Source organism: Nelusetta ayraudi, unplaced genomic scaffold, assembly GCF_046127955.1.
Source record: "Nelusetta ayraudi isolate G7.1 ecotype Tasmania unplaced genomic scaffold, CSIRO-AGI_Nayr_v1 ptg000042l, whole genome shotgun sequence".
Classification (NCBI taxonomy): domain Eukaryota; kingdom Metazoa; phylum Chordata; class Actinopteri; order Tetraodontiformes; family Monacanthidae; genus Nelusetta; species Nelusetta ayraudi.
In genome coordinates this window covers 6,356,655-6,378,629 of record NW_027466092.1, presented here as the reverse complement: position 1 = coordinate 6,378,629, position 21,975 = coordinate 6,356,655, and the positions used below count along the sequence as shown (strand labels likewise).

The following is a 21,975-nucleotide window of genomic DNA, read 5'->3' as shown; positions in this document are numbered from 1 at the left end:
GAATGTATTTTGCCTTGAAACAATTACTCCTTGTGATCAACAACCATGTTTTAAAAGATACATGCATTAAAAAAAAATTATTCAGACAGAGCATAGTATGTTTCATAAAATGAATGCAGTAGTAATATAATAAGTAATAAGTAATGTAATATTCAAGAAGGATCAATCCCGCATTATGACTTTACGATAAAGCACAATTGGCAAAGACGCTGCAAAGTAACATTTCGGAACGAGAACCACATAACAGTAATTTTTGTCTTCGGGACATCAAATCTGAGGCCTCGACAAACATCATATGAGATAATAATTATTGAACAATAACTTAAGTGAATTAATAAAAACAGAAACGTGCACATGAAGTTGTTGAAGTTGGTGTGATCGTCTCATTTCATTGGCTACTTCGGAGTTTGGCAACTGATTAAATCAAGACACTCCTATGTGGCGCCGAGCTTTATCGGCCCGGTCTTTGGATCGTTCCACTCGGGGTTTGATGGGAAACGCGGGGAGTACTAGTTGGCCTTCTGACGCAATACCCACGCGGAGGAATCAAGGCCCCATGAATCGGTCAGCTGAGGTTCGCCTCGTTGCCAGGAGACGAACGCGGAGGGGGTGGCGCCATGAAACTGGCGCCCGTCGAGCGGACATTGTGGATCTGCGTATCCGACGTCACCGAGGAATGACCTTCCCGCTGCTCGATCCACAATGTCGGCCGTTTCCTTGACGCCGATGGTGAAGAAGTAGTCGGGGGGAAACAGCGCCATTTCTGTCGGCGTTCGCGATAACGCGATGCTACCGCAGCGGATTCCAGAGCTCGGTCTCGGAACGGCAGCGGGAGAGAAGTAGCCGCTCCCCTCTAGCTGCTCCTCTGTACCTCAGCCCACGGCAGGTAAGTCGAACTGGCGAAGCGACCGTGTGTTTGTTATTGTTGCTCGGTGGAGTTTTTTCCCCCCATGCTTGTTTCATAATTAGTCAGCCTGACCTCTCGTCGCATGACGATATGGCGCACAATTTTAAGGGGAAACGTCCGACGGTTCTGTGGAAGCCTACCGGCGGCGCAACCGCTCATCCGCCCCCTCGCTCACAACAACAATCAGGCGTGAAAGCGAACTCGGTTTCTGGATTCGCCATTTGACATCGCACGCGCCACGCGCCGCTGAATTGTTTCCACACTAGTTTCGTTGAAAATTGAGACTTGGTTGTCCCTTGACGTTTCACTGTTTGCATGCTAGCGTAGTTGTTCTTAATGTCACCTGCCTGGTAATGCAGCGGTTGCTAAACGAGTGTATGTCCAAGAAAGCCAAGAATCTGTGCGACTCGGTGAAACAAACAAAGTGTGCAGTTACCTATCCAGGGAAAAATTGTTATGCAACGCCAAAATGTGGTTAATTGTGGTGTGCCAGTTGAAGCTCTCGATTGCTAACTTTGCTAGCTTAGCGTATTCGCTAAAGGTCGGTGGTTTAGCTAACCTTGTCGTTTAAATAGCACAGCGGCGCTCGCCCGCTGACATCTACACTCTTTATCAGCTTTAAGCAAAAAGGCGTTTAATCCGACATCGGAATACTTTTCTTGTTTTTGTTCTGTATGTAATGTTAATGTCAGATGTCGCTCTTGGCTGTTTCGTGTGGAATTTTCAAATCTTGCGTTAACCGAAGATTTTTGCTCAACGTTTGCGTGTCAAGTATATAAAGTAACTCGCAAGTTGACACCAACAGAAATGACAAACATGCTTTTTTATAATTTCCCTTGTGTCCGAAGTCCGAGTGTCGGTATAAAGTTTGGACGTGAGCGATGCATTCACGGGTTAGCTGCCGGGGCTAGCGTGCGTACACGAAACAGCTGGCTGGAGACGCTGGTCAGCCATATTTAGCAATTATTCCTTGACGCCGTTTGACGTTATTTGTCGCTGTCTGCGTTGAATAATGCAACTGACACGGTGGCATTTCTTGAAGGAAGTATGACTGTAATAAATGTCACGGTTGTTCACAGCAAAGCTCCTTATCTTGTTCTTTTGACGTCTCTAACGGGTAACCCACAATATGGCACAGGCTTGAGTGACGGCCGGCTCAGCCAATCGCATCGGCGCAGCCTCCATTTGCTCTTCGCGACGCTTTCCCAAGCCCCCTCTTATGCCACCACACACCAACACATGCAACTGACAGCACGCCTTCAACTATTGCCCAATGGAGTTAACTTGAGTTTGGTGTTGGTTGCTTTCCCCGGCAAGTTTATGTATTCATACTTTTCGTTGACCGTGTCAATTTATTTTGTGTTTTTTTTTTTTTTTTTTTTTCGAAGATGACTGAGGAGTTCCTCTTCTGCATCATGTCACATGATGTGAATACGCCACTTTAAGTTGTATATCATTGCACTCGAGTCAAACCTATTGATTGAACCTATTTCCAATGCTTTTAATGTACAATATTTATCACGCCCATTTATAGCTCCCGTCCTAACTTTTACCTCTAACTTTTAAAATATAGCTTTTATTTCAACAAGCAGAGGTCTCATGTATAAAGAGGCCTTGTCTCTTGCCGTTTAGCCCCATGTGGGTTTGACCAAATCTTAATTTTGGATGCAACGTCAGAAATGTTTTAGCAAAGCTGAGGCATGTTTTCTTCTTTTCAGGTTGTGAAGGAGGACATTGTACCCAAAATGGACCCCTCCGAGTGAGACGCAAACACCTCTTGTGTTTTCTCTCTGCAACAGAGATCTGTCAGCAGCATAAGCCATGCCTGATGACTAAAATCTCGCCCCCTTTGCTCAAAGCAATAAAATAGATAATCCTACATGCCTCCCCATGTAGTGCCCCCTCATTGCGCCCTGCTGGAGTGACTGCCGTCTCCTCTCAAGGCTCTGTCCTCACTTCGCCCCCTCGCCGCAAACTACCCTACAGTAACTACCCATCACAATGCTGCTCTACCTGAGAATGGCCACTACCTGAGGTCTCATGCGTCCAGTGAGCACCGACTCTGACGGTCCGGCTCCTCCTGAAAACCTGTCTTGCCCCTGTCCCCTCCTGGGTTCCCTGCCTGCCACGGAGATGTCTCTGCTCCAGTCACTGGGTCCGGTCAAAACCTGGCTCGGCCAGGAACTGGAAAAGTGCGGGATTGATGCCATGATCTACACCCGCTACGTCCTCAGCCTTCTTCTGCATGACAGTTACGATTACGATCTGCAGGACCAGGTAAAAATCCCTCTCCCTAAAATCTGATCTTTTCCAGTTTGAGGCTTCGAAGAAGTTTAACTTTAAATGTCCTTTTAATGCTGGTTTGCGTTCTGTGATTGACCTTGTATATGTTGACGTTGGAAGGAGAACGACATCTTCTTGGGCTGGGAGAAGGGAACTGGAAAGAAGTGGGGCAAGAGCAAGAAAAAGGGTGGAACTGACCTGAGTCTGGAAGAAATGAAGAAGCAAGCTGCTGTGCAATGCCTTCGCTCTGCATCTGATGAAGTACGTATCGTTGCACTGGAACCACTTTGTCGTAATCTTGGGATTTCAATGTATTGTGTATTTAATTGTGTGTGACGACTGACCTCTGAAAGCGTGCGCAACGAGCACGTGAGATTTCCTCTCCTCATCGTCACAGCTGACGTAAGAGATTTCTGTGCATGAAACGTAGCATGAGATACACGAGCGCGCGCACATTTACCCATGGCCCTCGGTCATGGGAGAGGTGTGAGTAAGGAATGACACTACAGAAAGCAGGAGAGAGGGAAGGGGGAAGGGGCTGCGAGGCAAGAGGCGGAGTGTTGAGCTCCTCCCCGGGGACTGGACTATGCGGTCTATTTTTTAACCAGCACACGGCTGCACAGGATTGCAGCAGTGAGCAGCCGAGTCGCTCGGCTTTCAGCTGACTGGCATTAGCACAGTGATGCAAGAAGAAGCGCGGCGCAGGAGGAAACTTTGCTGCTTAGCTTTGCTGGAGGTGACATGGTGAGGGGTGAACGTGACCTGGATTAGAGGAAAGCAAAGATAAAGGTTAAGAGTCTGACAGGTCGGCTACTGAGGAGCAGCTCGGTCGCTGCTTTCGTCCTGGCTGTTTGCGTTGGCATTGTTGACCTGGTTTAGGCCAAGAAACCCTGCAGTTTTATTAGTTTCCAACTTTGCATTTTTCTTATTAAATGAAATCATCCATTTTTATTTGTCACGCACGGTCATTTCAGGACCCTTTTTTTGTTTTTAAGTTCATTTTCAAAGGCATTTTTGCACCATTTCTAAATATAGGATAGTTATGGTTTGACATGCCTCAGCTCTCCTCGCTCAGTTCACATACCATACCTGAAATTCTTCCACTGGGTCACAATTTCTTTTTCATATGTTCTGAAACATTAGTTTGCTGTGTTTTTGCGTGCACAGAATTCTGGAATCGAGAGCTTGGTGGAAGAGCTGTGCTCCAAACTAAAGGACATCCAAAACAAACAGAAAGGTTTGGTTCTGCTTCTTTGTTTTGCCTGTTTATAATGTATTCATTAACAAAACCACAATGATGAGAAAGTCACACCAGTTGTTGTCGGCTGAAGCCTCAAGTTTCAATGTCTTACAGAGCAAAAACAAATTCAAAAGAAAGCTGAAGGCTGTCAGTCTCCTGAGCGAGCTGAGTCACCCTCTTCAAAGGACCAAGTGGAAATGTAAGTTACGTCCATGGCGTTTAGTAAATCAATGCTCTTAAAAAAAGAAAAGAAAAGCACACATCCACTTTAATGTGCTTGCTCGAACTTTATTCCGAGAAATGCGTTTCTAAGCGTTTCTGCTTTGTCTGCAGGTATTATGAAGCCTTTCCTCCTTTGTCAGAGAAACCAGTTTGCCTCCAAGAGATCATGACCGTGTGGAACAAAACCAAGGCCTGCTCATACTCCACCTCATCCTCCTCCGCCGCCCCACAGACCAGCACAGATACCTCTTCCCCAAAAGATTGCAACAGCGAAGGCGAGGCTGCGAAGGAGCGAAACCTGGAGGCGTGCGGCACCATCACCACCGCGACCAACGACCGAGTCCTCCAGCGGCGGAGCAAGAAGGAGAAGGAAAACCGATACCACGGCTGTGCGGCGGCAGACGAGAAATTCACCATCCACTCCAAGAAGCAGGCGAGACACAGATACGAGGGCAAATACCGACCCAGGTCCTGGTCTTCGGGCTCCAGCGAGGCAGGCTCAAGCTCGAGCGGGAACCAGGGCGACACAAAGTCATCCAGAAACAAGGCCGTCCGCGCGAGGCACAAATCCCGGGAGGCCACGAAATACAAGAGAACGCGCAACAGCGGGCAGGCAAAGGTAGCCGACAAAGAGGAGCGCAAAGCAGGAGGGAGCAGTAGCAGCGCCGGTGCAGGCGCGGCCAAGCAGCTTTACAAGAAGGGCAAGCGGCCGCTGAAGGAGATTCGCAAAGATGCGGCCTGGGCGGAGGCGAAGGAGTTGGGCGTGGAGGCCAGTAAGAAGAAGGAGTACATGGAGGAGCCCCTCTGGTACACGGAGCCCATCACAGAGTATTTTGTACCTTTCAGCAGAAGCAAGCTGGAAACAAAGTACCGCAGCAAGCTCGACTCCCCCGACGTCTTTGCGTCATCAGCCGACGCGGAGAGGCTGCCGGAGAGGATCCAGGGGATCCGCATCACCAGCGAGAGCTACCAGAGGGCCTACCTGGCGGCCGGCTCCTTCGTGGACGGCCACTTTGTGGAGGGGCCGGGCGACGACGAGGGCGCCGAGCTCGCCGGCACCCTGAGCTGCCCTCAGCCGGAGGACGGCGGAGATTTAGATGACGAGCATCTGTCCGAATTCACTCACTTCTATGAAGTGGATATTTATCAATCCATATTGGATACCAGTGCCTCAGACTCTGTACAAGAGAGTCGGATCCTAAGCATGATTCGACAGCAAAGCCGAGAGCACGGGGACATCGAGGCGGAATGTTGCCTGGTGCTGGACGGCCCGGAGCAGCGAGGGGAAAGTGCAATAGGGGCGGACCCGCGGGAGGCCCCGGGACCCGTGGGCTTCCTGACCGAGGACCTGGAGAGCATGGCCCAAGTGTGGGGACGCTGCTCGCCGTCCACTTCGGAGGACATCGACGGCGAGAGCTTCCTCGGCGACTCGCCCGTCCGGCTGTCGCCGCTGCTCGACAGCGTGTCCTTCACGCTCAGCAAGCTGTCCGGGTACCTGGACGACCCGCCGGCCGGTCCCGAGGCCGCCGGCGAGCCGCCCGCGCCCAACTCGTCCCGCTTCTCGCTCTTCGAGCTGCAGTACGACAGCCCCCCCTTCCCTTTCCCCCGCAACTCGCTCGCCGCCGCGCACGAGAACAACACGGACTCCAGCGGCTGCCTCGACCCGCACTCAAACAGGCAGTCCCGCCTGCTGATATGGACCAAAAATAGTGCCTTCGACGAAACGGAACACTGTTCGAACCTCTCGACCCGAACCTGCAGCCCGTGGTCGCACTCGGAGGAGACGCGCTCGGACAACGAGCAGGGTAACGTCCCGGCGGAGGACGGCGAGGAGCTGGACTGCGCCATCCCGCCGCTCTCCGGCGCCTACCTGGAGGACGAGATACTGGACTTTCTGCAGGAAAACTCGGCCCCCCGAAAAGAAAGCTCCGCACCCGGCCAGACCTTGGGCAAAAAGTCCAAACTGGAGTCCGTCTGCGGCATCGCGCTGGAGGAGGACGAGAGCGATCGGTACAGCGCCGGCGTGTTTTCGGACAACGCGAGCGCCCACGGCGACGACTACGGCTCAGGGATCATCAAGGACATCTGGACGGCGGTCCGAGACGAAGACGCCGCGCCGCCTCGCAAAGGAGCGGAGAACGCGGGCGAGGTTCTGTTCCCGGACCCGGAGTCCGCCGGCTACCGCCGCGGGCGTCTGGAGATGCAGGCCGAGGGGGCCACCCCCCCGCTCCAGGGGGCGCCCCAGAAGCGAGCGGTGCAGCGCTCCGAGTACCACCTGTGGGACAGCAAGAAGGAGGAACCGGACCTGGCCAAAAGCAAACCCTCCAAGGCGGACGGCGGCGCCGGGGACTACACGACTCCGTCCAAGCCGTGGGACCTGAGCCCGGACAAGGAGAGCACCTCCTTCATCCTGGGCGGAGTATACGGGGAGCTGAAGACGCTGGGCGGCGACAAGAGCTGGGCCGTCCTGCCGCCGCCCAGCGACCCGCGCGAGAGCCTGCTGCAGTGCGCCGCCTCCGGCGCCGACGTGCTCGCCATCGCCGGCACGGACGTGCTGGTCAACGCCTCGGCCGGCCGCTGCTTCGCCCCCGGGCCCCGGTCCCTGTGGAGGCCGCTGGTGTCCTTCGGCCAGAGCGACCACCAGGCCGTCAGGGGGAGCGGCGAGGGACTGAACAAGGGGTTCTCTTTTATCTTCCGTGAAGATTTGTTCGGCTCCTACAGGCGCCTGCGCGGCGAGGAGCAGGGCCTGGAGTACCCGTTCGCCTCCTTCAACCTGAGCAACCCCTTCTCCCAGGTCCTCCACGTCGAGTGCTCCTTCGAGCCCGAGGACATGGCGGCGTTCAGCCCGGGCTTCAAGCCCAAGTCCATCCTCTGCTCGGACTCGGAGAGCGACGCCCTCCGCCACCCGCGACTGTACGGCATCAACCGCACGCAGTACAGGGCCATCCGCATCTCCCCACGGACTCACTTCCGACCCATATCCGCCTCGGAGCTGTCCCCCGGCGGTGCCAGCGACTCGGAGGCCGAGACCGACAAGGAGGAGGCGGCTTTTCCCGTCCCGGCGCCGGCGGACGTCTTCGACGACCCCCAGGCCGACCTCAAGCCCCTGGAGGAGGACGCCGAGTGCGAGGGCCCGTACTACGGCAAGTCCGAACTGGAATCGGGGAAGTTCCTGCCCAGGTTGAAGAAGTCTGGCATGGAGAAGAGCGCCCAGACATCCCTGGATTCACAGGAGGGCTCCGGCACCCTCCTGCCAATCGCCGAGCAAGAGATTTGCCCGGAGTGCAAAGCGCCGCCGCCCGCGCCCGGCGCCGGCGTGGAGGCGGCCGGCTCGCCGGACGAGACTCCCAAGGAGGAAGCCTCCAGAGGAAAGCAGTCCCGTGTCTGCGCGTCGGCAGGTCAGAGCCCCAAGTACGGGACTGGTTTTAACTGTGCGGGAGAGGTGCCGGAGGTGAGTGGCAGAACGCTTACTGTACTTCTTATCTGCACAAAGTGAGCAGCGCCGCATGATTCTGATTCTGATTCTGATTCTGATTCTTGTTAATGACCACGCAGCCAAGCTGGGGGCATTTATTTTTAGTACGGCTGGCACAGGTTCTAACCTTTAAACACACAGGCAGACATCCAGACAAACACAAAGGTTTGGCCTCTGAATGTGCAGAGTTTACAAAGTCAGTTGCAGTTGGGATGAAACGGTGCTTTGAAGCGTTTCAGCCCAACCAGGGTTCCTTGTCTGTAATAAACATTCCAACACAGTGTTTACAGTCTGCCCGTACCTGACGTGTCAGACAGCTGTTGACGGCTAAACACTCAACCACTTCTCCATTGTCTTGTTTAGTTCCCTCTGTTGAGCGGACAGGGAGGAACCAGCCGCCAGCAGGACGACTGCTGGTGGCAGAACACACTCTGTTCCCCTCTGTTCCCCGGATCTCAGTGTACAGGTGAGTCCGTTCCCGCCAGCCATTGTGTTACCTTACGTTTTGTCGTCGCCATCGACAACACTATCAAACAAAGTTGCCACAGGCTGGAAAAGACTTTGGTCAACTCCTCTGCATAAAGGTACAATGCAGATAATTGCTTCAGAGTGTCACCACTGGGTGTGTGTGTAGCTGCTGTTGATTGAGGAGTGCGTTTATACGTCTGACGTAATAAAGTTTTGCAACGGAAGTTGCTACACCTATTGCTAAACTGCTGTGTCATAGCCGAGGCATGCAGATGCTCTCTTGATAATGTTTAGGATGTGAAGTGTGTGTTAGCATTAAACGTAGTGGTGGGACTTAATAAAAAAAAAATGTTGAGTTAATTATGGCCTTTAATCTAATTAATCGTAATTAATTGTATTTTAATCGCATATCAATATTTGACTTGGCAACAGAGGTGTCAAGTAACTCAGTACAAATACTTTGTTACTGTACTTAAGTAGATTTTTTAGGTATCTGTACTTGAGTAATTCTTTTCTGACGACTTCTTACTTTCACTCACTGCATTTGTACACAAACATCTGTATTTTCTACCTCTTGCGTTTGTGTTTAAAACTATTTAAGTATTTAAAAACTATTTCTGTTAAGGGAAATTCACTTATCATAGTTGTTGCTTGAAGTGGAGCTATTTGAACTATGCTATTGTGCAGTTCAATATAAAACTGAATCCTATCTTAGAAGGAGATTATTTTACAGTACCTCGGCTTTGTGGTCACTGTTCAATACATTTCCAGTACAAGAAAAATAAAAAATGTAGAAAATAACATTGGTTATTGTTATTAAAAGTGTTAACATCCAATAATGGTTCATTGGTCGTTGCTCAACTATGACTGATTACAGTTTGGTTGCTGCAGCTGAAAAAGGAAACAAAAACCCGACAGTATTGAGAGTAGCAAAGCTGTTCAAAATGCTCCAGATGGCCACGCTAGACCTTTGCTCAATTCACTCCACATTAATCTGTCACAACTTTTAATTTTTTTAAAAATTTTCAACAAATGTATTGTTTCATTAATGGCCAAATAAAAATATTTTTACTTAAATACATTTCAGAACATGCACTTTCAGTAAAGGAGTTGAATCAGTACTGGAGTGTTTTTGTTTTTAAACAAGTATCTGTACTCATTTAATATATTTATATTAATATTTAAACCCGAAAATGAGTCATTTTGCTGAGTCATTCAGCACTCTGACGTTATTGTGAGCTCCGGTGCTCCTGCTAGCTGCTATGTAGCATTTAGGTACCGGAAGCTTGAATAACTTTATAAAGCAGTTATATTCCAAAGTTCATTCCTCTGTGTTTGAACGAGTTTCCTTATGATTCATCTCATGCTTCACCCAATCACAGAGGTTGTAAAACTGTAGCGACAGCTCTGTAGTTTGGCCACCTCCCTCTGGACTTACTGCCCTGCAAATTATGCAAGCCATCCCAGGAAGTATGTCCATGTTTGGCAATGAGGATTTGTAGCTGGTTTCAGCCAGCGCAACAAAAAAAACACAGATTGGGACACATCTAAAACTACAGGGCATTCAAATTCAATTTCAAGTCAAAAAAAGAGCATTGATTCAAATTCAGATATTTACATCTTGTGTGTGTCTGCCTTCTCTTCTCTGTAGGGAGCAGCCACATTTGACTCTCCAGTTTTGCAGAGGGCGTCCGCTGCGGGGAGGAACCCTTTCCCTCTTCCTTTGTGACCGGACCGCCGCCGCCAACATGATTCAGGGTCATCTCAGACGTGTGGTGGGGGAGGGAACCCCTCAAATGTAGGCTCATTCTTCTCAAAACCCTGCGCATAGTTTTTGCCGGTTTTCATTTTACTAATTAAAAAAAAAAAAACTTTGTGTAATCAATCAGATGAAAGAAAAGTGAGTGAACATAGGAAGAAAAGAAAAAAAAAAGTTCTACCTTTTGAGTGATGCCATGTGCAGACATGCGTTTAAATTTTGTGTTCATTTGATTTGTCTGTACACTGGTCCTCATTCAGATCCTACAGTAAATGAGTAGGGACATTCTTTTTGTTTATAAACTTGTCAGTTTTGTTCCAACACTTTGGAACAAAGGAACACTGGCCATCAGTGGCATCTGAATGGTTGTGCATGTACGTTCGTCCAGCCAGTCTCACTCCACTCCACTTTATTTTTTCCCTCGATTTTTTTGCCAGTTAAATCGAATGTTGTGTGAAACAACCGCTATCACGTCCTCGACTGTCCTCCATCTTCTGTTCAGAAAGCTAAACAGGGATGCTGAGAATTGTTTTTTTTTTGAGTTGTGAAAAAATTGGAGAGTTTTCATTTAGATAGCCTGTTTGGATGACTTTCTGAATGTGAAGTAGAGAATGTTTGCAGCTTTTTTTTCCTTCTCCCCAGTGTCCCTTAACTCCCTGTGTGTGAAAAGTTGTAAGTGAATCTGACTTTTTTTTCCCCCCCAATGAATGGTGATAGTCTTGCAGAAGCTAGTAGTAGACATAGTACGGTTTGTGAGGCTAAAATAAAAAAATATTAAAAAAAAAAAACCAGGAAATCAAAAGCTTTGTTGAAAAAATACTAATCTACTTGAACTGCAATGTTGTCAAAGAATTGGAGGCACAAAAAAAAAGTTAATTTTATGGGGAAAGGCCCACCATGATGATGACTTGGAGCCATTTCTGCAGAAACCTATGTTGCAACTGAATGAAACAGTTTTCTTTTCTAATTTCTACAATACAGACTATTGGTGCTATGAATATGTCAGAAAATAATTTTATTTTGAAGTTGCAGTTCTTAAATGTGGCTGTGCTTAGAAGGCAGACATAGCCTAGTTTTGTTTGTAGTCCTTACGAACTCCACAAACATCTTCTTTTTTTTGCAGAAATTGTGAAAACAAAAAAAAAAAGTTTTTCCGATCACAGTTCTTGCTTTTTTGACTTGTTTTTTTTTTTTTTTTTTTTGTCCTTCCCCATTTGCTTATTTTCCATTTAATTTTTGTGGCAACACCTTTTGCTACAGGGTCTGTAAGAGCCGAAGCAGAAACTTCTGCATGTGTTGAGATCAATGCATCTCATTCAGTTCGTTGTCCTCCAGCAAAAAGAGAAAAAGTGTGCACACACCCATGGGTAATTATTCGGTTTTGCAGGTATTCAAATAAAAAAACTAAAGGTTGGGCTGGTGGTCAAAATCAAAAATGTGGCATAATAATCACACTAAGGTACAAATGCTTTTTTCCCCATATGAGGTGTGTTTTTTTTTTTTGTTTGTTTTACAGTGTAACTTGTTGAAGTATTGAGCAGCGTCTCAGTGTGTGTGTGTGTGCGTGTGTGTGTGTGTTAGCGACATAACCTGTTGTGGAGGCGCTGCTTGAGAATGAGAGAATTTAATTGCAAAAAAAAAAAAAAAGAAATACATTTTAAAAACAAACAAAAAAATGTAAAGAGTGCATCACCCTACCCCCACCCCCTCCCAACTTCCATGTCTGGGCGGGGGTGCAACTCTAAAGCCTTCAATTTGTGGTTGAACTGGTCACAAGTGTGACATGTGCGTTAAAGACTACGTTGAAGCATCTGCATGATACATTTACACTTGATTTTCCTTTTGGCAGGGCGACTCGTTACAAACTAAAGATGAATACAAAACCTGCAAAAATGGGTAAATAGTGAACCGTCAGTGTGAGCAGACTTGCTGTGGTTGCACTGTCACAGGGGAAAGTGTCCACATTTTGCGGGCATGGCTTTGAAAAAAAAAAAAAAATGTCTCTCTCATTTAAAGATGGAAGCATTGTAAAAGACCAGGTTTTGTTCTGTCCAATGCCGCTTCACATGTTTTGGAAAGCCTCCCCCTCTTTCCCCATCAGCTGAATAAAAGGCAACTTCAGGGTCTTGTCACCTTTCTTTGACGGTCATCATACTCTCAGGAATTTTTTTAGAAGCGTGCATAACTTACACTCAAACCTGTGACAGTGCATTTGTGCATACACATGAATCCTTTCTGTGACTAGAGCAGAGTTTTTTGTTTTGTTTTGTTTTGTACTTGGGGAAAACAGAGGCGACTGACAAATTTAGAATTTAAAGGGGCGTCTTAAAAAAAGCCATCATAGATTGCATCAACAATGGAGAGGGGAATTCAAGTGCTTTGAGTCCTATGCAATACTTTGGCACATGTAAACATTCAAGAAAATATGGAGTAAAGTCACTCAGTTAATTTGTGTACGTTGGTTAATTTTGAGTGAATGACAGCTGAGAGGAATCTTAAAAAGTACATTTCTAAAAAAAAAAAAAAAAGATGAAGCATGCTAACATTACACTCCATTTTTTATGTTGATTACACTAAGTTGTTTGGTTTTTTTGAAATAAAGTTCAAGTGAGGAAAAATAACTGAGTGTCATAAAGGTCTGCATGTGTGAATGTGTGTGAAAAAAACAAGCTTGGATTAGGGTTGAAAGGATGGCATCAAGACCTTCATTTAATTCTTCCATTTTTTCTAATAGGCCATGTTCATTTAAGAAAAAAAAAGAAGTGTAATGGCAATGCATTCATTGAAGGTTAATGTGTTTAGGATGACACTGAAAGAGTATGGGAGTTTTACTTGGGTCGAAAGAACATATCCAGCACTGAGAAAACGTCTTCATTCCCACGTAGATGCTCCATCTTCCTGCCCCCTGTTTCCTCTGTTGTCAACATACCATCTGTCCAGAGTAGTTGTGTTGTTCTACACCCTGAGTAAATTATTTTGTTTCATTGTGGATTTCTTAACATCTAATAAAGTAATAAACCAAACCAAAGTATTTGAATCTGTCTGTCTTTTGAAGCTCTTGACTCCTTGCATTTTATTCTTTAAATGTCATACCCTCATCTTGACACTAGATGGCAGCAGCCCTGTGCTGTGGCAGTCATTTTTGTCGTTAAATGCGCACATTATGCTCCAGTTTCTCATTTCTTTTGCTGTATCTCTAATTATAACCGTCTGCTGACCATTTGACCTTTTAACAACGACAACCAGTTTAACAAAATGTGATGTAGATTATAATAACAATTGTTTCCCTGTCTTTAAAAGTATGATATCAAACTCTTAAAATAGATCAGTAAAATATCCTTATTATGATGGCATTGAAATAGAGAACTCTGTATGATATGGCACTAGCTAGCAATTTTGATGAGTTTGTTTAACCCCCTTCCCACCCACCGTTTTTAAGTTGAACATTTTTTGGAAGGTTTATATGATGGGAATTCGGCAAGTTTGCACGCACAAAGTAAACAGTTTACAAACATTCGGCGTATCTTCAACTGGAGAAAGATTGGAGTAGTTATGGGAAATTACTCAATAGATTTAAAAAAGAATAGTCAATGACAGTTCCACCATTTTTTTCTGCTAAGGGTATGATGATAATAGCAATTAATATAATAATAATAATAATAATAATAATAATAATAATAATAATAATAATAATAATAATAATAATGAATAATAATAATAATAATAATAAACAAAAGTACATTTCCCACTACGTTATTTAAAGTGACTTTTATTTGGGGGAACTGTTATTGTGGTTTTACAGTAGCTCCGGTTGTGAGGTCGATTAATAATGCCTTCAGGTTCAGACAGGTGAATCCATCGACACTGGACGCTCCCAACTCGATTACACGGTACAAGTTTGTTGTTTAAAATGGCGGCGGAAGCATCGAGTCAGGTATAAATTCTTAAACGACATTGGATAAACTACATAAGTGAACCGTTTCGCGTTATCCGCCAATATAGCAACGACTCTTTCTCCTGATATGTATATGCTATGCGGTTAAAAAAATAACAACAACTAAATATGTCACTTTTGCCGCACTCGAGGAAGCTCTGGTAAAATACATCAGCGAGTCGGCGTCGGAAGCAAGTGCAACCGGACAAGCAGTCCGGTCTGACGCGGCGTTCATTCTCATCGGCTACCTTTCCCCCACTCCTGTTATTTGGACAATAATTTAAGCGTTTTTACCCTTCAATGCGCACCCTCATCTGGGTCCTGTTTGCGGATACAGAGTTGCGTATCGTGGGCACTGGAAGTGATGGTGGTACAACCGTAGTCCCAGCATCACCACCATGGACCGCCCCGGCCGGCGGCTACCTGCCACCCACCTGTAGCACCGAGCTGCGGCATGTCCAACAAGAGCCTCGGTGCCCAGGAGCGGAGAGACACCCTCTGTGGTAGGTGACTATACTGATATGTCGTAAATGCCAAAGTTATTGTTTGAGGTTTAAAAGTAACACGTACACACAAAACCATTTGAGCCCGTCGCTTTATTTGCTTTTCTCCACTTGCAATTAAAAGTCATGCCAAACTCCATTCAAACTATCTTGATTTGAGCAGGGTTTCAAGTACTGCGAATGCTCGGCCAATAATAATGAAATTTAGCATAGAGGGAAATAACAATATTAACCCACTCTTTTATTCGGCATACATTTGCTCTGTCCAACTTGTGTTCTCCGAGAGAAAGAATCAAACTGACACCATGCACGACATACTGTGACATATTTCCGCTATAAAAGAGTACGGCTTCGACTTCCGTTTTTTATCCTACGCTTACCTTGTCACGTTTAGCTTGTATTATTTGTTTTTAAAGACATTCTGCAGAGACGGCTCTCTTTAAAGTTTCTAATGGAAGCTGATAGTGGGGAATGCTCTGTCTTGGCCTTAATAGTTTGCTCTGCTGTACACACAGTTGACCACACTATTCTGTAAATAGGCAAAAATCCATGTGTGGGCGCTTCCTGGGCAGCTCTGGGTTTGTTTCCCCTCTTATCTTAGTGATAGGAGCGTTTCCGTCAATGTTAGTGAAGTTAAGTATGACACACTGCCTTTATCAGATGGTTTCCCCCCAGGGTTCAACTCTGGGTCTCTTGCAGAAAGAAAGAAAGAATTCCTTTCTTTCTTTCTTTCTTTCTTTCTTTCTTTCACATGCTGTCTCTCTTGGTCAAACATTAGTCGATGAAGTTGATTCTCTTTTTATTTTTATGACAATGGCATTCGGCTGTACTGGTCTTTTAAAGATGACAGGTATGATGAACTGCCTATTTTAAATGAAGTTTTAGACTCCATTAAAAGGTGGATGAATGACAATTTCCTCCGGCTCATCATTAAAAAATAATAATGAGTCACCTATAATAGTGTACAGATACCTGTTTTCCAGCCATAAAACAGAATCCAGGGCCTTTTAGTGTTTATGCAGAGGACTCTGTCATTCTTGACTCGTTCTTATCTAAAAATCAAGTTACTCAACTTGTTTGTTCTTATTTCTTTCACGATCTGCTTTACTGACCGTCCCCAGGAGCCATTACAAACCCTCTAACCTTCATCTACCTCCCTTTATTCACATTTTTGTAAGCAGTTATTTGCCTGGCTGACTTGATGTTGATGATAATGTTGTTGTTGATGTCGTATTATGGTGTGTATGATTTTTATGTTATTGTACTACTGTTTGTAACTTTGCTATTATTGTGAAGCCCTCTGACTGATTATGTGAGAAAGGTGCTATGTAAGTAAATGTTACTGACTCACCAATATTATGACTTTTTTGTCATAATGTTCTGACTTTAGTCTGTTAACTTTTTTTTTTCATTTATATTTTTTAAGTGAACCTCTGATCAGTCGAAATTTTAAAAGTTAATTTGGTCCAGTGTACGACCACAGACGACCACAGACAACAAATAGTTTCTAATCCGTCCATTTTTAAAGGCAATTTGGGTGACTTTGAGATGCACTGTAGCTTAGTTGTGCTATCTTTGAAGAAAAAAAATATATATATGATGATAAACTGCCGTTATATTATTTATTATTTACTGTAAATACGTGCAGTTGATTAATGATACCCTGTGGGAATCTTAAAAACACTGATAAACCTTTTCAAGATTTGATTAAATCAACCCCTGATCAACTGATTGAATTATATCAATTACCCGCAAATAAATAATTGTGGTGCTTCCAGTTAAGATTAATATACCATAACATATGAACAGAAAAAAAGTCAGACATTCAGCACATACTTTTTGTCATGTGCCTTGTATTATATGCATTACACTATGCATTCCGATGCATGACCCTAGAAGGGTGAAACGGCAATAAGTCTCAGTTTGAGGAAAAAAAAAAAAAAGCTTAAAGACCTCCCACATATTGAATCTGTGATGGTGATTCAGTCTTGGCCCATTCATAATGCAGATGAGTCACAATGTCACATTTCACAGTCAAATACACATTACTAGCTTCAGTTATGACTGTTGCTCTGGACTCAGAGCTCCGTGAGAAGTTGTAGTGTTTCTGATTTAAAACTTGTACTGTCAGACTGCAGTAAATGCAATGCAGTGCAGTCTACCAGCAATGTGATATCCTCGCAGAGAATAGACATTGATAAGTGTGCCATCCTTGTGGCTTGTTTCCACAGTGGCACAGCAACAACCTGCTGCTGTGTTTTGGGACAAAGTGTACCGGGATCACGTGACAACATGCAGGTCAGGGCTTAGAGCTTGGCTCAGAATCTGGCTCTCTTTGCGCCAGCCGTTTGGAAACACCTCTACTGACTATGACCTGAGCCCAGGAATGCTTGTAGCACATTGTGGCTTGTAACAGTGAGCGTCTCTTTAGTTTACGTGAGTGATGGCTTCAACGTGATAGCTTTTCTTCATTAGTTGGTCTTCAAGTGCAGCGAAGTCCTGCTGGTGCCCTGCTCACATTACAGTCCAGACTCCAGTTACCGAGGGGTCGGTTTTCACCTCCACACCTCCAAACCCAATCTTTCCCCTGAGAGGGGGACACTCGTTCCTGGCAGTCAGTGCTTAAACAACTCTTCATGTTCTTACAGTTTGGTTTTTAAAACTAGTTTTGGACCGCTTTTGCTCACTCAGTTTGTCTGAGTGGCGTTGACTGAGTGGTTTACTGACGTTTAAATGACTACGGCTTAACTTAAAAAGATCGTCTGCAACAGTGCAGTCAGACAGCTCCTCACGGTTCACAGCAATGCAGGTGGAGCAGAGTGCTAAGAGTACAAAAACATTTGCTTAGAGGTGTCGACAAGTAGAGCCTGTTAGGGGAAGATTTAAATGGCAATCTTTATTTACAACTGTCACTCAAAGTTTTGACTTGCTTTAGTGATCGTCAGTGTGGAGTAGGCACAAATTACAGTGGATAGATTTCCGTTAGTTGGGACCTTTTTAATCAAGCTGTGCTCCCTCAAAACAGCAAGACCTCTGTGTTTAGACAAAAACACCTGCAGATAATGAACTGTCGAAACCAGGGGTGGGCAATCTTTTTGACTGGTGGGCCACAGTGGGTTCTAAATTTGTCAGAGGAACCAGACCAGGAGCAGAGGGATGGATTGTTTTGTTGAATCAAAAATGTGCTTTAGAGAAAATGTACATAAGCGTTACAACAAAATATGTGTCTCTGAAGCCAAACGGTATTGAGTTCTTGACTGAAATCACTCTTGAAACACTGAAAAAGGGTGATGAAATACAGCTGTTTTATTCCTTAATATTAATATAATTTCTTCAAGTTCAGTGGGCCAAATTAAAAAGCTTAACACGCTGCATTTGGCCCCCTGGTCTAAACTGTTGTGGTTGATTAGCAGTTGTATGTAGTGCAGAATGCAATGTGCCTCACAATAATAAATAAGTGAGTGTATGTGGAGCAGTTGGCAGAAACGATGTAAACGCACTGTGTTTGCAGATATGTCTGCAGGAGCCATGGTGAAGAACGGCTGCGTGGAGACGGAGCTGAACGGCGCCGACGTGCACGACCATTCCAGCGAGCGCTGCGTCCAGTCCGGCACGACCGTGCACCCCACGCCCATCTACTGCAGCAGCCCGCAAGAAAGCTACACGGACCTGAAGCAGGACAGCCACAGCTGGTCGTCCCAGGACTCGGGCATCCCCACGCTGGAGATCAACCCCCCCGAGCCCCTCCTGCCCGGGTACCAGCACCCGGGCGATGGGGGCCTCGTCCTGGACCCCGACGACGAGGATGACTCCCCCGCCACCCTGGCGCTGGACGACGACCCGGCCGACCGCCTCCGCAAGTCCTCCACCTTCCCCCGCAGCGGCTTCGACTCGTCCCGCCACTTCAGCCCGGGCCTCAGGTTCAGCGCCGGTGGCGCGGCGGGCCTGAGCATGGCGGGCGCCGCGCTGAACCGCAGCGACGACATCTCCGTCTGCAGCGTGTCCAGCATGAGCACCGAGCTGTCCGCCTCCAACGAGGACATCCTGGACTTCACCGTCACCTCGGACTCCAGCGCCATCGTCACCCTGGAGACCGACACCAGCGGCACCTCGCACTTCTCCGACGTGACGCTGTCCTCCCCCCGGGAGCTGCGGAGTCCCGGGGGCGCACACTACCAAGCGGATGTCAGGCAGAAGAAACTGGGACCTCTGGCAAGTCTGTTCAACAGGTGAGTTCAAAGCAATTCTCTCATACACTGTGGATCAAAATGTCAAACTTGGACCAAGTCGCGCGTCAATGTTGAAGTTTTGCCTCTACCTGAATATGGAACAAGCAAAGCTTAATACTATACAATGAATAACTCCATATTGCACACATGCAAAAATCGAATTTCAAATTAAAAAAACACATCGAACACTCTTCCTTGAGAAGGAGTGGTGAGTGCGGCTTCAGTGAGTGCGGCTTCAGTGAGGCATCTGCCCTGACTCGACTTGCTCCCTCCACTCATTGTTAGCCAGACGTTGCTCAGGGTTGCTGAGGAAACTGTGCTCAGTGAAGACATCTCTCACACACCCCACCCATCCTCAGTGTTACAGCTCAGCCAGTGTGCAGCGCTTGGCCAACGTGGCACAGCGTGTGAAAGGTCTCCGGCGCGGCAGTAGCCAAGAGCAAAAAGAAATGATGCAACGCATCCGATGGTTGTCCATCCACTGCCAGTTTCCTAATCGTTTCCAAGCATTAAGAGTCGTCGCTGCCTCTTTGATCTGTGCGCGTCCTGTGACTTTCTCGCAGAATCACTTAAAAGAAACATTGGCACAAGTTAGAAAGGCACAAGGTCTCACACTGTTGATTCAACAAATCCAACGCGTGCATGTGCGTGTGTGTGTGTGTGCGTGCGTGCGTGTGTGTGTTCAAAGTGATTCATTCTGAGTTTGGCTTGCTGTGATCACATTTAGCTTGGAAAGACGTCATCAAGTCCGTCTCTTATTTCCTGCACCTCCACATTCTGCTCAGGCATTCCAGTCAGCGGACGAGGATCGAACGCCGTCACAGATTTGTTTTGTGCTTGCTCTTTGTGCTGGCTGCCTGTTAAAAAAACAACAAAAAAAAACACTTAAAAAACTTTTGCTTCTGCAATCTGACACCCTGCCGGTGTTTCCTCAGAAGCTGTCACTTCTTGAAACTGTCTCGGCAGTTATGTTATAATCCGGAGCTGAACCTGTTCACCCCGCAGCAACATAATTGCAGAGTGTCTTACTTGTTCACGCTCAGGCAAAAGAAAGAAAAGAAAAGAAAAGAAAAAGAGCAGAAATTGGACTTGAAGCCCACATCGTTTCCTCCCCCTGGTGGCTGACTGCAGTTTAGCTCCTGAATCTCTCGGTGGTCTCTGCAGACTTCTGGCTGCAGGACGCGGGTCCAACCTGAAAAATCAGCCGGACTGATTTTGCATTCCTTGCTTTTAATCACTTTTAGAGTGTTTGCAGGCTGCGTCCATTGCCTAATTTGTCTCACTGAGCGCTCACTGTGACGCTGCAGTTCGGAGCCCCTGTTGTAACTCCTCTGATTAACACCCTCTGGTTATCTCTTCTTGCCCTCCTCCGCCTGAAAGTTACTGATTTCCCTCTGGTGCTCTTCACACTCCTTCCCTCCTCCCCTCCTCCCCTCCCCCTGCTGAAGTCAGGCCTCTCCTTGCCTGTTCCTGTGCACTCGCCCTGTGGCTGAATGCAGACAGACGCTGTGTGAGAAACTTGTCCTGCGCTGGAACTAACACTATGGAGTTTTTGCTCTGAAACTGGGCTGAGGGAGAATTTTGAGCAAACAGGATTTACTCTCGGTCGACGCCTCGCCCTCCGCTGGCCTCTTTCTGATTTTGACTGAAGTTGTCTGTGGGGACGGGGCAGGATGGCAGCCCCATCACTTCTTCTGTACATTGACAGGTAGGATTGAATGGCATATGCAAAGTTTTCTTTATATCTGTAGGTCTAGCCAGCGGTTTGCCATTTGTTTTTTGTTTTCATTAATCCATCGACCGCTTTGAGTAGAAGTTAAATAATGGAGCTTTTTTTTTTTTTTTTTCACTTCTCAGATTATTCACGTAATGCATTTCTCCCTTTTCTCAGAAGTATATAAAGCCCCTAATGATTCACTGCTGTGTTTCACAGTGAGGGGGCGGCGGCGTGGAGACACAGCTACTTTCCACTCTTCTTGTTTCAGCCTGTTTGGTATTTCTCTACCAGGTGTCTTTACTGTATTGTGGGAATCTTAGAAAAGAAACACGCCGCAAGGCCGTATCGCCTGGAGCTTCCCACGTGAGTCTGAACATGAAATGCTGTGTAAAAAAAAAAAAAAAAAAAGAGTCTTTGGAGCCGCAAAGCCTCGGCTCCACTTCAGCAAGCAAGCTAACGCGCTGCCCAGTCCTCTTAGATGTGTTGTGTGTTCTCCCTCAAACTCACTGTTCCACTTGAGCACTCAGCCAGGGCCGTTCAGCTTGTCACGTTGAGGCACATCAGACCCAGAGCCAATGCAAATCACGCCCCTGAGGACATTTGTGTGGTGGCCGGCGTGCGAACTGGAAATTCCTCCCATCAGCCGAGGAAAAACTCAGCGTGCCGAAAGCCGTGAAAGAGGAAGTTGTGCTTGTCTCTCTCTCTCTGAAGGTGGCACTTGGCCGGCCGCGGCACTTCAAACTCTGCAACATTGTTTGCTGGCGACTCGCAGGGTTACTCAGGTTCGTTGGTGCTCAGAGCCTCGGCCACTTTCATGTCAGTCAGGACCTGAGGCTTTTTTTTTTTCTCCAGCTGGTTGTTGCGTCACCGCGAGGTGAAGCGGATATTAGGCGTTCCGTAGGTACTTTGTCGTGAGAATCGACCCGTTGTGCTGCCTCCTCAGAGTCTCTAAACCCGGGGTGGGCAAACTTTTTGACTGGTGGGCCACAATGGCTTGTAAAATTTGACAGAGGTGCTGGAACGGGAAGAGCTGGATGGAGTATTTTGGTGACCCACCTCACTGGAAAAAAAATAGATCATGACATATGTAGCAAACGTGCTTTAATGCCACTTGAAAATGAACAAAAGCAAATTTACAAACAAATCAGTGTCTTTGAGGCGCCAGGGTGTTGAACTCTTTATTGAAATGACTCTTAAAACACCAAAAATGGATGTAATGGAAAATACAGCTATCTTGA

At 46.6% G+C, this 21,975-nt stretch overlaps 2 protein-coding genes across 2 annotated transcripts in view; both read left to right on the top strand.

The window, feature by feature from the left end:
• Positions 1-532: 532 nt before the first annotated feature.
• kiaa0232 (KIAA0232 ortholog) lies at positions 533-13,382 on the top strand. Its single transcript, XM_076033944.1, has 8 exons — positions 533-886; positions 2,626-3,184; positions 3,311-3,451; positions 4,358-4,427; positions 4,545-4,629; positions 4,764-8,103; positions 8,491-8,593; positions 10,247-13,382. Exons 2-8 carry the CDS (start codon positions 2,948-2,950, stop codon positions 10,261-10,263), a joined length of 3,993 nt encoding a protein of 1,330 aa, XP_075890059.1. The 5' UTR covers positions 533-886; positions 2,626-2,947; the 3' UTR covers positions 10,264-13,382.
• An 856-nt stretch (positions 13,383-14,238) lies between these two features.
• tbc1d14 (TBC1 domain family, member 14) overlaps positions 14,239-21,975 on the top strand; it is a 28,328-nt gene continuing 20,591 nt past the window's right edge. Inside the window, exons 1-2 of the mRNA XM_076033923.1 lie at positions 14,239-14,791; positions 18,303-19,020. Coding sequence (XP_075890038.1) covers positions 14,743-14,791; positions 18,303-19,020 — 767 coding nt within the window. The 5' untranslated portion in view covers positions 14,239-14,742. The remainder of the gene's footprint in view (positions 14,792-18,302; positions 19,021-21,975) is intronic.